This window comes from Rattus rattus, chromosome 11, assembly GCF_011064425.1.
Source record: "Rattus rattus isolate New Zealand chromosome 11, Rrattus_CSIRO_v1, whole genome shotgun sequence".
NCBI lineage: Eukaryota > Metazoa > Chordata > Mammalia > Rodentia > Muridae > Rattus > Rattus rattus.
Window position 1 is genome coordinate 60121993 of NC_046164.1, and position 13846 is coordinate 60135838.

A 13846-nucleotide genomic window follows, 5' to 3' on the forward strand; every position below is an offset into this window, starting at 1 on the left:
AAATATGATTTCTTTTTTGCAACCATCCTGAAACAACAATTCTACATGTGAAGTATTTGACATAGTTAGTTCATTTTTGAAAGAGCACAAGATCTCTTGGGGACAGGTTTCTGCCCTAGCTGTGCTAGGATGGTGATCTGGATTTCAATGTTTGGTACTGAATGAGTCACCAGAAGTCATCGGAACTCTACTTTATTGGCAAATATTACCAATGAAGGCACAGCCACAAGAGTTACAAGAAGTAATGAAAAGGACCATAAGTTCTGTCAGTTTTGTCAAAGTGAGTACTTTATAAACAGTCTGCTGTTTTCAAAACCGTGTGTGAGTTAGGTGCACCAAACAGAGCTCTGCTGTTTCACACTGAAGTGAGGTGGTTCAAGAGGAAAAGTGGTAAAACATGTTTTCGAGCTTTGTGATGAACTCAAAATGTTTTTTAATGAGAAAGCAAGACCGTAGTTTGAAGCACTTTTCAACAATAAAACGGAATCACAGAAGATAGCTTACTTTGTTGACATCTTTACCATCTTGATTAACTTAAATTTATCACAAAATGCAACATGCCTCGATTTGTCTGAAAAGGTCCGAAAACTTTTAACCTACTTTATCTGCTTTCTATGAGGCACATGACATTGAACCAGACAAAAGGATTACGATGATAATTTCTATGAAAAAGTTCATTGAGCTTAGTAACAGCAGTGTAGCAAGAGTTGCTTTGATCCACAGTGCTAGTTACAAACTTCTGGAGCAAATATTTCCAGTCATGACCTGTTCTCTCTGAGACTGTGTTGTAACTCCTTCTTCCATTCCAACACCGCATCTTTGTGAAACAGGGTTCTCCAGCTTGTTGGTTATCAAGGCTAAATATATAAGTAGACTCATGGAAATTAATCTTCACTGTCCTCTTGTAAAGATTACCATGAGAATTTCTGAACTGGTTAGAAAGAAGCCTTCTCAACCTTTGCACACTGACATTGGCTTTTTACATATACTGTCACAAAATGAAGCAATGTAGCTTACTGTTGCTATTAAGACTGTTAGTCGTCCTTTACCATACTTCAAAACGAATTTTTGTTTATTTGTAGTTAGAAATAAATATTTCACAATATATAATTACATATTGTTTTGTGATTAATCACTATGCTTTACTTATGATCAATTTGTAATAATGAACATATATCCTGCATATCAGGTATTTACATAATAATTCATAACAGTAACAAGATTATAGTTATAAACTATAAACTATATATTTGGGGTGTCACCACAACATCAGGAGCTCCTAAGGATTTCAGCATTAGGAAGGTTGAGAACCACTATTCCAAAGGTTCTCTGGTGCCATCTACTGAATGACTTTCTAAGGAAGATCATGGGGAAAAAAGTATAAAATTTTCATTTAATCTTTTTTAAATTAATTTTTCATTAATACACCTTATTTTTTATTTGTAGATGGGGTCTCACTATTTTATTCATGCTGGCCATCAACTTGAAATTGTCTTACCTCGGCCTCCTGAGTATTAGTATTTATTATAGGCATATACCACCATACCTAGTATAATCTGTTTTTTTAAAGAATGAATTTAAGTTTGTAGATGGAGCAGAAAGTTCAGTGTTCTCATATATTTTCCCCACATTCTTTAAATTTTCAGTATAAACATATTTTGTGTAATTGATAAATCAATAATTGGTGAATGTTATAACCAAAAGTAACATGGCGATGAAAAGAGTTTATTTCATTTTAGATTTCCAAGTGGCCGTCCAACACAGAGAAAGTTCAGAGCAAGAACTCAAGCAGGGTAGAAACCTGAAGGCAGGAACTGAAGTAGAAGCCACAGAAGACTATGTAGCCTTGGCTGTCCTGAGACTCACTCTGTAGACCAGGATGGACTTGAAATCAGAGATCCGCCTGCATCTGCCTCCTAGTGGGCTTTCCAAGAAATCAACGTAGTCCCAACTATTAGTAAATTTTGAGCATAAACTTACTCATAATTTTTATTTCTCTTTTAATTAATTGGCATCCACAGTAATGACTCATTTTTTTGATTCTAGTAAACTTGTATATTTTTTCTTATTCTTGATATCATAAGGGCTATCAAACTGATTATTTTTCAAAGAACCAAATGAACTTTGTTTTTTTAACTTTAAATTTTTTACTTATTTATTTCACTTCTATGTATATTAGTATACCATCACTCTCCTCAGACACATCAGAAGAGGGCATCAGATCCCATTACAGATGGTTGTGAGCCACCATCTGGGATTTGAACTCAGGACCTCTGGAAGTACAGTCAGTGCTCTTAACTGCTGAGCCATCTCTCTAGCCCTGAACTTGTTGTTTTTTTTTTTTTTTACAGTGTCAAATACAAACAATATTCTTTTTTTTTTTCATTTATTTATTTATTCACTTTACATTGTGATCACAGTCCCCCTCTCCTCCTCTTCCATCCCTCCGTTTTCTCCTCTGAGAAGGGGAAGGTACCCCCCTGTGTCAAAGCACCCTGGCACATCAAGTCACGCAGCACTAGGCAAATCCTCTCCCCTGAGGCCAGACAAGGCAGACCAGTTAGGGGAACAGAGACAAAGATACAGAGTCAGGGATAGCCCATGCTCCAGTTGTAGAAGTCCCACATGGAGAGGAAGCTGCACATCTACGTAATTTGCAGGGGGGGTTGATCTAGCCCATGGAAGCTCTTTGATAGTTCAGTCCTTGGTGCTTCCAAGGGTCCAGGTTAGTTGATTCTGTTGATCTTCCTATGGAATTCCTATCCTCTCTGGGCCCCCTCAATTCTTCTCCCAACTCTTTAACAGAACTCCCCAAGCTCCATCTAATGTGAAACTATATTCTTTATTCTAGTCTTAAGCAATATAAACTCTTGATGACTTTAAAGCAAGAAAAGTTCTAAAATCATGAGTTTTTCCCCTTAATCCAGTTTTTGCTTTCATTGTTTGCACGTGCTCTCTAGACCTTATATGACACTAGAGCGTAGAGGCATAAAGAAGGGGGCCACAAAGATGCTTCTTTCAGGGTAAATGAATGGCCTAAGAGTTTTTACTCTAGGATTTATCGAATCTGAATGAATTGTGTATTTACAATATAGTGGATATGGGAAATTTGATTTTAAATGAATCATCAATTTGAAAAATGCTTAAGAATTTTGAATGATGAATTTAAAACATTCTTTTTTTTGTTTTTGGTTTTTAAAGAATTTAGTTAATTCAGTTCAGTGAATCAAAAATACTCACAGTAAAAATCATCAACATTTATATGTAAAACAAAATCTATTTTTTTTCCTTTTTTTTTTGTCTGGTTTAGAGGGCAATTAAAGTTAAAATATTCTTTAATGGGAATTTATTATCAAGGAAGTCTTTTGTTCTAGAAATAAAGAAAATTAGTACTGTAAGAGTCTCACTAAAACAAAACACTGGGGCAAAAGCAAAATAAAACTGCATATTAGACAAGAAAGAAATCTGTATCCAGAGCAGGAAATTTTCCCTGGGAATTTATCAGGAAGGACACATGAGCCTTCTGGGTATCCTTATCTTTTCATCATTTTGGATCAGGATTTCTCCAATATTGCAAAACCAGGTTAGCTTGCCCACAAGCTTTTGGGGATTCTCTTGTTTCTGTGTCCCATCTCCCTACAGACCCTACTGATTACAGATGCTTATATTACTGTGTCCAGGGTTTCTATTCATTCTGGGCATCTGAACTCAGGTCATGTAGGCTTGTTTAGGAAGTGCCTTGACAGCTAAGATTTTAAATTTACACAGAAATCTGAAGTTTATTTTATAATTATGGGTCAATCAACTCCAAGAACCAGATAAAACAAAACAGACAAAGAACACATCCAAAATTAATCTCAGAACATTCCTAATTACAAAACAGTTCTCTGGAATGTTTACTTTCCCCTCAGTCAATAGATTATAACATACAAAATAAGATTCATTAAATAAATGATCATAGCATACAGAAATAAGATTCATTGTTTAAAGTATTGGAAGAAAATAATAAAGAGCAAGATCAGACCACCAAAGACTAAAATACAAAGACAAAAGGGTTTGGGCATGAAGTGTTGGCTCAGCGCTTGTTCTTGCCGAGGAAATGGGTTAGATTGCCAGCCCCCACATAATGGCACAAAAAGATCTGGCGTACCTGACACGCTCTTGGACCTCCATGAGTATCAAGCATGCACATGGTATATTGCACATTCATGTGAGCAAAACACTTGTGTATATAAAAGAAATAAAAACAAAAAAAATGGGGAATGAGGTTTTCTTTAAAACAATAAAAAGTTAAGAGCGACAACAACAAAAACCATGGGTTGAAAGCTAGTAGTACAGTGTGGTACTATAGAGATGGCTCAGCAGTTAGGAACTCTCAGAGGACCTGGGTTTATTTCCCAGCACCAACATGGTGGTGGTTTACAAACATCCCTAACTCTAGTTCCAGGGGATATGATGCTACTTCTGATCACCCTGGACACCAGGCATGCCTGTGATGCACATACTTTCATATAGACCAAGCACTCACACACATAAGAAATAAATATAGCTAGGCATAGTGGCATACAGTGAGGTTCAGGCCAGCCAGAGACACAAGTAAGCAAGCAGAATATTAAAAATAAAAATCACTACAGTGGAATTTAAAACGTAACTTTTAAACAGTATTGCATGTAGTAAGAGTTTTGAAAATCTGAAGAAGCCATGAATCACTCATCTCTAAGTTGGAAGTGTTTAAGGCACTAAGAAAGGACAGAGAGAAAAAAAAAAACAACTACTATGTGTTTAATGATAGGTAGGTAGAAAAGAATTAGGGAGGGGACTGATGCCAGACATCACCATGTAAACTAGAGCTGCATGGCTAGAATTAAAGAATTATTCATGTATTAAATAGGACAAATATGTTCATTGTAAACATTTATAAGAAAGATATGCTTGTAAAAAACCTCCAGTGACTAATAAAAGAATTGATGTTAGACTATTTAAACCAATAGAAGAGAAAATAATAAGGAGAAAATATTTTGGAAGAAAAACTGACACTGAGGAAAGTATAAATGGAAATACCAATTATTTAATCTGTTAAAATGGATTGTCAAGTATCATAAAATTCATTACCTAAGTGTTCTTCACATAGGTTTCCACATAGATAAAAAGCTAGACAAAAATCAAGACTGATGGGGGTGGAGAGAATGCTTAGTGGCTGGCTGACATGTTTGCTGCTCTTGCAGAAGACCTGAGTTTGATTCCCTGAGTTCACAACCTCCTGTAAATCCAGCTGTAGGGATATGACTTCTTCTTCTGGCTTTCATAGGCTGCATTCTAGTACACTAAACTACACGTGGACACACAGGAACATATATACAGTATTAAAGATAAGTAAATCTTTAAAAAATAAGTACTGAGACTGACCATATATAATATATTAACACTAAACATAATAAATTTCAAATACAAAGGGAAGTATTGTTCATGAGAGAATCCATGACAGTTCTGAATCTTTGAATCAAAATAATAGTGACTAAAAATAACAACCAGAATATTATAAATGAATAAGTTTGTCATAAAAAGTTTGATATTTTAATTAAGTCCAACAGATCAGTATTAAAAAGATACTGAGACCTATAGCTCATTCCTTTAATTTTTATACCCAGCAGTTTGGAAAAACAGAAAACTTGCAGGAAGATTGCAAATTCATATCCAACGGAGCTACATAGTGAGGCTCTCTCAGAGAAAACTGAAACTATTCCTTCTTCAGATCAAAAAGCAAACATATGTTACTTATGTTGTGTGGATTGAAGCAGTTATCTTCTGTTCTGAGTCAATACTTTTTACTGTTTTACTATCAAGGCTTGTTAGGCATTTTTCCTGCATTTTTGGAGTTGATGCTTTTTTGTGTGTGCTGCATCCTATTAATAAATAGTTTTACAGTAACGGATTCTCATTTTTTTACCCAGACTCTAAGTCATGGGATAATAAGCCCCTCTACTTTGTTGTTCAGAGTCCTTTTTTTAATGTATTGCTAAAGTCTATTCGGTACCATTTTGTTGATATATCTCCGGTGTGTGTGTGTGTGTGTGTGTGTGTGCGCGCGCGCGCGCGCGCGTATGCACGCTCATCTGTCTGTAAAATTGATAATTTTCTTTTGATATTGTTATGTGCATGCTTTTGTCCTGTCGTGACATCAGATTAATAGCCTTACCAGATGAGTTAGACGTATAGCTGCTTTTGACTTAAAGAGTTTAAAACAGTTGGAATTAATTCTTGTTTAAATGTCTGATGGTAAAGTCGCCATTAAAACCATCTGTTCTTGGATTTTTTTTTTTATTGAGTGTGTTTGTTTATTGATTTTATCTTTATTTGTTTTAAGTCATTCAAGACTTTCTGTTGTTTCTTGAGTTAGTCAGCCAGCTTGTGTTCTTCTGGGAATTAGATTATTTTGCCTAGGTTATCTAATTGAAGTATCATTTTTATAGTATTTATATTTCTGTTTTTTTTCTTTTAAAATTGATGGTGTTACTTGTCATCCCAATTTTAGCAATTTTGAATTTATCTTTTTTTTATCAGTCTAGTTAATGTTTTACTGTTGTTTTTGTTTTTTTTTTTGTTTGTTTGTACCTTTTTTTTTAAAAAAATGATCTCTATTTTTCCATTCTGTATTTCATTGATTTCTCCTCTGGCTGTTTATTTACATTCTGCTTGCTTTGATTTGGTTTTTAGTTTATTTACTTTTAATGTGGGACATGAAGTTATTGATTTGGACTTTTCTTCTTTTTGTATGTGTTTAGAGTTTTAAACTTCCAAGCACTCTTAACTACATCTTCCACCTGAATAAGCACTCCTTAATTTGGTGATTTGCTCTTTCTCCATATGTGAGAATTTTTAAATAACCACGGCTTAAAAGCTTTTATTTTAAACATTTCTTTATCTCCTTTTTTATTTTAATTTAATTAGCAAGAATAAACAAAACGACTTCTGTTTTGCTTAGAGATTTCCCCAGTAGATCTTCTAACATTAGATACATTGTTTACTTTGGGAGTTACTGTAGACAAAATACATGTAGTATTATACATTTATTTCACTTTCTACCATTGCCTAGTTTTCCTGTATACTTCACTCTGTGTATTAAATAAGTATTCTGTAAACTGAAAGTTGAGATTATTTTAGCCTTTCATTGGTATTACTTTCACAGCTCACAGCCTGGTTCTAAAGTCTCTAATCTTTTATTATAATAGCTCCCAACTAATATAGAACGAAAATACTACAGTATTAATTTTATAACAAATTGCCTCTAAAATTTAGCTGTTTAAAATTGGGCTGGAGAGATAGCTCAGCACTGAGACTGCTCTTCCCGAGGTCCTGAGTTCAAGTCCTAGCAACCACGTGGTAGTTCACAACCATCTGTACACAGCCATCTGTAGTGAGTTCTGATGCCCTCTTCTGGTGTGTCTGAAGACAGCTACAGTGTACTCATATATAATAAATAAATCTTTTTTTAATGTCTAAAATTATACAGATATATTAATTCACATTTTCTCTAGATCACAGATCTGATCCAGAGAATCCATCTATTTCAGCTAGATGAATTAGCTCACAGTTCTTCACAATTTGAGAGTCAGCTGAGATTTCAACCTTGTAAGATTTTTTTAATTTAGAATATATACTTCTAGGAAGTATGCTATTGACTTTTGAAGATGCTCTGCTTATTCTTGTGAGACTCCCTTGGGACTGCTCTTCTGAGGAGAGGAGTAAAATGGAAGAGACTAGAAAAGACAGAGTGAGGTCAGGACAAGGCAGGTGACAGAATAAGATTATGTGTGAACTGTACCAATATGAACAGTCTGTGAAGTGGAGACCTATGTCAGTATAAACTAATGTCCAATAGCATACTTCCACTTTGTGCTATCAGTCACCTAGGCTGCCTATTATGACATTGGAGTGGACTACCAACACTAAGTGTACAATGATACAGGAATCTACAGGAATCTGCAAGCACACAGAATGTGTTTTAAGTTTTTTTGTTTGGTTAACTTTGAAAAATGAAGAGATGAGGCAAAAACTTAGGGACAATAAAACCTATTGTAGATGGCAGCATTCTTCCCTCTCTAAACAAATGGCACATTTTCCTTAGTTTACATAGAGGACTGCTTTATAGACCACCCCTGCTAGAGCTGCTTATGCCTTATATAAAACAGCACAATATTTACATGTAACTAGACACATTGTCTCAGGTGCCACTTACCTATAAATGGAGCTTAAACTCCCTTACAGAGATCTTACTTTGTACTCTTTTGTTTCTATTTATTTTGTTTTTTGTTTTGTTGTTGTTGTTGTTTTGAGTTACAGCAGATTTGCACAAGCAACTTGAGAAGCATCTCTTTGTCTTATCCCACTTCACAGGTATATATTCCATAGTATACCAACCATAAAGACATAAAAGAGACAAAATATGATTTAATGAATAGGGCAGAATTTAAACTTAGCTTTAAACTCAAATATAATTCTAGTTATACATCAAAGTGTTTTTGTTCCTTCTCTGGTAACTTTTTGTGAATTGACGAATGATTCTGTTCAATAAACTGCACAGCAATTATCAAAAATACTTAAATTTTAAAACAACCATCTTATGTAAACAGATAATATGAAGCAAGATTCAGTGTTTAAAAGTGAGAAATTTTTATAGAAGTCATCTATTTATGAAGTAATAATTAAGAAATGCATCTGTTACTTCTGTGTCCAATAAAGAAACTATTTATTTTGCTTTATTAGGAAGCATATGATAATATCATATTTTTTAACAACAACAAAAAATAACCTCACTGGAGTTTGTATGTTATCACCTCAGGTATGAAAACTTACTTTGCATTTTGACTCTGATTTATAATATTACCATTCAATCTGTGTCTATTTGCTTCTTTTATTCTTACAAACTCTTGCCTCTAATAACAGATCACACTTAACTGAACTGTTTATATATCTGACACAGTTTAATATTTTAGTTACAATTATATAATTTTTGTACCATTTTATGATAAGGCCCTATTATGACTTCCCATTTTCTATTTTTGCTACTTTAATAAATATGGAGACAGAAAACATAGATGGTATGTGGCTAGCTTAAATTCACAAAGGTTGCTAAGATTCTCACCTATAGCTAGGTCTTCTGGTTCATAGCTGATAGATTGTAAACAGAGAGTGAAAGCGGAGACTAAAGTCTTCTTTTATATCCCATGGTGCCTTCTCTCAAATGTTTTTCATAATTGAAAAATACTTGCTTTTAATTAAATAGTATGTGTTATGCAATATCTCCACCAGATCTGAGAGAATATTTTATGGTTGGATAATATGTTGACTTAAGTTGAATTTTGTTACAAAAAATTATAATGGACTTGATAGAAGTAGGATTTTTTCCTTTCCTCCCTGTGAATTTTATATTTTCAAATTCTCTTGTGTTATAGTCATGAACATATCATGACAAATGACTTACCATGCTGGGATGACTTTCCTTTACCTTTTTAACAGGTATTCTAACAAATATGGAAGTGTGAAACTAGGAAACATTACCCCTCAGTTCTCACAGAGCTCTGGGCCAGCACTTATGTATGTCGTACTGGTCTGTGTAAGTAAGTGTCTCTAGAAGTGGGTCTATTTCAGAGAAGCAGGAAGCCTTCCCAAGTGTAATGATCTGGCCTTCGTGGCTTCTCATTCTTTCTACCCCTGAAGGCCAGAGAGACCAGAACTGTGTATAAAAAGTTACGTACCACCAGGCCAAACAACCTATCTTGCTGGGACTCGGCTGGTTTATAGATGACCTTGTGATTAACCTATACTTGATACAGTAAAGTCCTTTAATTGATCCCATGCCTCATTTTACAGATTTCTGCCAGTGGGGAGTTGGGGGGGCTATGAGAATGAGGGCATACAGGCCTGTGTGAGAGCTTTACTGTGGTTGTAACTAGCCAACATGTTTTGTATGATCAAGATCTTCAACAGTAAATAATACTGCCAGTTGGATGATACTTGCTGCAATTTTTCTTTAATGAATAAAATACCATAATTCTAGACAGTTTGTTTTCTTCACTAGCTCTACAAATTTAAGGAAGCAATGTATCAGGATATTAGCAAATCTTGAACCTTGATGGCCACTCTTTAGGTCACTGTACTTGCCTGCTGCTCTCTACAATGACCATTTTTCTGTATAAAAGAAAATAAATCTTTGATGACAATTGAACATAATACACGAAACACATTTGATAGAATAAATGTAAAAAAATAATCATTGGTAAAGAGTTCTAAAGTCGTTCTTCATAGTCATTGATGTATATTATATATTGTATACCTTTGGCTCACATACGAGGTTTGTATTTAAATACTAAATGAGTTTTAATATCTAATAGAATGTTTGAACATTTAATTGTGGAGGTAAGTTCTGCTCCTGTGCCTAATTCTTTGATCTGTACTTTTGTTTGTGATAGAAATAAAAAATGGATTTTTCTTTTAAAGTTACATTTTGGAAGAATAGTTGCTATTTCTGAGTCACAGAAACTACTGGCCACTGTGGACTGACACTAGATACTAATAACGTCATTTCTCTGTAAAACCCCCAGGTTGTTCATATTTGTCTTTTAATGATACATTTATTTTTTTCCCCAGATCTTCCTCAGAACTGTGATCCTAACATTCCCTTAGTTGCTCAGGAATTAATGAAAAAGATGATACGTCAGTTTGCAATTGAGTACATCTCAAAAAGCGGTAAAATTCAAGAAAATAGAAATGGTTCAGTTGGAGCAAGTCTCGTTTGTAAAAGCATCCAAATGAACCAAGCAGAGAACTGCCTTCAGGATGAGCAAGAAGGCCCCTTAGACCTCACTGTGACTCGAACGCAAGAGCAAACTGCTCAGCAAGGTAAGTTGTTTGTTTAGCATATAATACATACATTTTTGTTCTGAAATAATCAAATATTGATACGTTTTATGTTCATAGGAAAAAGTTACATTTCTTTCCTTATTTATATGGCGTAGACCTGAGAGATAAAAATACAAAACTTTGTGATGCCGCCTTTAATAATTTATCTTCTATTTTGACTTGTGTATGTATAATGTGTGTGCAGGGCTCAGGGAGGCCAGGAGAGAGAGTCAAAACCTAAAGCTGGTATTACAAGAAGTTGTGAACCTGCTGGGTGGTGGGTGCTGGGATGCAACCCCAGGTGCTCTGGAAAAACAGTGCATGCCCTCGACTACTGAGTGATCTCTCCAGCCCCTGTAATACATTTTTAATAGTTTATAAAAGAAAATGTCTCTCTTGCTTTTTTCAAAATGGAGTACACAGTAAGGATTTCATTGAGAAACTTAAAAAATAAAGTATGTGTATAAAGAGATACTATGAGAAAGAATTGTTTTTCTAGTAAATAGTGCAAAACATTAGTTTAGTATTTCCTCTTCAGTTTCTGAACTGAGATGAGAAAGAAATAGATAATTTACCATTGAGATTTTTTTCATTTTTATATTAATTTGATTATATGAATATTTCTCCTACATGTATGTCAGTGTAACACATGTAAGCCATGTGACTTCAGAAGTAGAAGAAGGTAGAACTGGATTACAGATGGTTGTGAGCCACCATGTTTTTATGATATGACTGGAAAGGGTTAAATTGTACATGTGATAAGTAAACTACACTCCTATCGTATAAAACATAGAGATACCTTATCATGTTGAATTTATAGAGTTTATTTGTAAGATATGTGTCTTCACAGAAGATCTCCCAAAAAAGCCTTTTAAGAATGTGGGAAGATGCCAAAAAAGTGGCTGTGTGGAGATGAAAGAACAGGTAGTTTTATTGGAATGGTTTAGGGATCATATCACTTCTTGGAAAAAAAAAGGGTGGTGTCTTTCCTGATTTATCCCATGCTTGATCAGAGATAAGATATAGGTAATGATCCAGCGATATTCACAAATGATGACTCAGAAACTGAGGAATTTTTTTTTTTAAAGTATCATTGAAGTGATCCCAGAATGCATTTATGTTAGAACTCTTAAGAGATGAGCACAGCAGTGTGTTTAGAAGAAACAGGCTCTAGAGACTTATCAATATTGAAAGATGGAAATAATCTACCTTACTGGAAACCTGATTTTAGACTGCATTAGTTATGCTTATGAGATATATTAATTATTAGGCTATAAGAAAGGTAAAATATAACTATAATATAATACTTAAGAAAAAAATATATATTTTAATTTTTGGACATTGCAAAGCTTGGGATTTTTACATTTTTATTTGCTGTCTATACTGTGTCTCTCCTCTCCCTTTACAGAAGCAATGTAGCATTCTATTAGGATAGAACAAGAACCTTGGTGTCTGACAGACTTATGGTTGCAACTAGGAAAAGATGGCAAAAGAAAGGAAAATTGAAACTTACAGATAGAAGTTCAAATCCTAAATAAGATAGTGTACAAATCTATAATCTCAGCTCTTAGAAGGAAAAGGCAGGAAGATTGGAAGTTCAAGGCCAGCCTGGACTACAAGAGCCTATCTTGATAGAAAAAGTAAAATCATAAAAACCAAAAAAATGAGACCAATAGAGTATGTAAGACCTTACAGAAAACATCATATAACTTTTTGATAGACTTAAATCTCAGCTGATTAGAAATACTTTTGCATATTTAATGTTCAGTCAGAATTTTGCTACTTTGATGGTTTTACTAAAGTGAAATGATTTCCTGATCTTAAAATTGACAAGTCTTAAAGAGTCAAGAATAATAAAATCAAGGTAATGAGAAGTGTGCTTTAAGACCCATGAAGGACTTATAGTGGAGTAATTAAAACTGGGTCCTGTTGGTCACAATATTAATCAGTAAAATCTCATATTTCCTAGGTATTACTGAAATCTTAGTAAGATACAGGTGTCAGTAGAGATCACTGGGGAAGATGTCCTGTTCTGCAACTGACTACACACCCAAAAGGAGGTTGACAATAGGTCTCTACCTTAAGCTGCTCATAAAAATGTTAAGTGGTAAATATGAAAAGCACATTAGCTGTTCAGAACACTGGACAGAATAGAATTTTGACTAATGAAGTTTCTGGAATATGACTTCTTAGATGAGAGAATGCAGTTTTCATCACTTGTAGCCTTATGAACTTTGCATGCTAATTGACCATCAATCATTTTGTCCTGTAATTAGAAAAGTAATATTAATAAAACATTAATGCTATTGTATAAATTCTAATATGTTAAATTACAGCATTGTCCTTATTGCATTTGTTGCTCTGGTAAACATGATGATCAAAAGCAACTTGGGGCAGAAAGGATATATTTGATTTAAACATCCTGATCATGATTGAGAGAAATCAGGACAGGAAGTCAAGCAAGAGCAGAGACAGGAAGCGTGGTTGCTTGTTTTCTGTGGCATGCTCAGTTTCCTTCTTAAACAACCCAGGACCATCTACATAGAGTGGTACAGCCCACAGTAGTCTGAGCCTTCCCACATATTCATTAGTCAAGGAAATTCCCCACAGACATTCCCACAGGCCAACCTAATGGAGGAAATTTCTCAGTTAAGGTCTCCTCTTTCTGATTTAACATTAGTTTACATCAAGTTAACATCCAAGATTAGCTGTCCCAAGTCCATCCTTGTCAGTTTGACACCCAGTTGCTTGTCCTGGCATTGCACTTATTTTCCAAATGCTAATACTCACCAGGATATATTTCTGCCTTACACAATGTTACTATCCCATTTGCTGCCACAAGTGTATTATATATTTTAGAGTAGGTGGCAATGCCCTTTGAAGAATATTTAGTCTTTTAGCTTCGCATAACTTAAATATAATAATACAGATCTATAAAAACCACTAA

At 34.4% G+C, this 13846-nt stretch overlaps 1 protein-coding gene across 15 annotated transcripts in view; it reads left to right on the forward strand.

Moving 5' to 3' along the window:
• Positions 1 to 13846, forward strand: part of Lcorl (ligand dependent nuclear receptor corepressor like) — a 131558-nt gene that overhangs the window by 76121 nt on the left and 41591 nt on the right. For 13 of the 15 annotated variants that reach the window (XM_032916198.1, XM_032916192.1, XM_032916191.1 and 10 more), the window contains one exon: positions 10648 to 10899. In XM_032916198.1, the coding sequence (XP_032772089.1) occupies positions 10648 to 10899 (252 nt within the window). Of the gene's footprint in view, positions 1 to 8763; positions 8840 to 9516; positions 9618 to 10647; positions 10900 to 13846 lie in introns of those variants that run through there. The other 2 variants (XM_032916204.1, XM_032916200.1) reach the window with 2 other exon arrangements.